A 1,432-nucleotide genomic window follows, 5' to 3' on the forward strand; every position below is an offset into this window, starting at 1 on the left:
TCCCCCACAGTGGTGGATGTCTCCATCCCAGCCCCACAATCATCTCTGATCCATCCCCACTCTGGGAAGCATCTTCATCCCATCTACATCCCAGAGAACTCCTCTGCCCTGCAGAACATCTCCATCCCAGCTCCAGCCTGGAGAACATCTCCATCCCAGCCCCACCCTGGAGAACATCTCCATCCCAGCCCCAGCCTGGAGAACATCTCCATCCCAACACAAGCCTTCTCCACCCCAGACCCACCCTGGAGAACATCTCCATCCCAGCTCCAGCCTGGAGAACATCTCCATCCCAGCCCCAGCCTGGAGAACATCTCCATCCCAACACCAGCCTGGAGAACATCTCCACCCCAGCCCCAGCCTGGAGAACATCTCTGTCCCAACTTCATCCTGGTGAACATCATCATCCCAACTCCAGCCCTACCCTAGCAAACATCTCTGTCCCAGCCCCATCATGGAGGACATCTCCATTCCAGCCACAGCCCAGAGGACATCATCCCAACTCCAGACCCAGTGCAGACGTTTCTGTCCCTGCACCAGCCTGGAGTTCACCTCCATCCCAACCCCATCTCACCCCCTGTGGGTGCCCCATGCCCACTGGGCACATCCCTGGCCAGCCCCTGGGTGATGGGGCTGGATGGATCCTCTCCACTCACCTCTTGTGGATCTTCTCCTCCAGGTTCTCAGCACAGAAAGCTTTGACCTCATAGTCCACACCACAGGCCTGGGAACAAGGAGAAGGCAGAGAAGGAGGCAGAGAAACCCCTTTGCACCCCCTCAAGAGGTGACTCCAGCGTCTGGTCACCACGGACAAGGACGGGTGGACTTTACCTTCCCCGTGTCCTCGGGGCCTGGCTGCAGCGTGACGGAGCAGGGCAGGTTGGGGGGGATCTGGGGAGAAAGGGGGGGTTAGAAGCAGGATGGGGCCCTCAAACCAGCTTTTAGCCCTGGGGACCTAAAGGAACATCTCATGATTTCCCCACTGGTGGCTCCTTTTGGTCTTGAGTTTTAGGATCACGGAATCCTGGAATGGGTTGGGTTAGGTTGGAAACCCCCGTGTGCTGGGCACATCCCCAGAGCGGGAGCAGCAGGTCAGGGAGGGGATCCTGCCCCTCTGCTGTGCTCTGGGGAGACCCCCCCTGCAGCACTGGTGCAGTTCTGGTGTCCTCAGCATAGGACATGGAGCTGTTGGAGCAAGGCCAGAGGAGGCCACAAGGATGATCAGGGGCTGGAGCAGCTCCCATATGGAGACAGGCTGAGAACATTGGGGCTGTTGAGCCTGGAGAAGAGAAGCTGCTGGAGACCTCAGAGCAGCTTCAGTGTCTGAAGGGGGCTACAAGGATGCTGGGGAGGGACCTTCATCAGGGTCTGGAGTGACAGGACAAGGGGTGATGGGTTCAAACTGAAACAGGGGGAGTTCAGGTTGGATTGA

General features: G+C 58.4%; 1 protein-coding gene across 1 annotated transcript in view; it reads right to left on the reverse strand.

Moving 5' to 3' along the window:
- The window catches only part of LOC104413389 (beta-arrestin-1), a gene marked incomplete at its 3' end in the record, with an annotated part of 5,180 nt that overhangs the window by 2,393 nt on the left and 1,355 nt on the right, over window positions 1–1,432 (reverse strand). The window contains exons 4-5 of the mRNA XM_010024365.1: window positions 832–891; window positions 657–724 (exon numbers count right to left, since the gene is read on the reverse strand). Coding sequence (XP_010022667.1) covers window positions 657–724; window positions 832–891 — 128 coding nt within the window. The remainder of the gene's footprint in view (window positions 1–656; window positions 725–831; window positions 892–1,432) is intronic.

Source organism: Nestor notabilis, unplaced genomic scaffold (assembly GCF_000696875.1).
Source record: "Nestor notabilis isolate BGI_N333 unplaced genomic scaffold, ASM69687v1 scaffold4931, whole genome shotgun sequence".
In the NCBI taxonomy this organism is placed as follows: Eukaryota; Metazoa; Chordata; class Aves; order Psittaciformes; family Psittacidae; genus Nestor; species Nestor notabilis.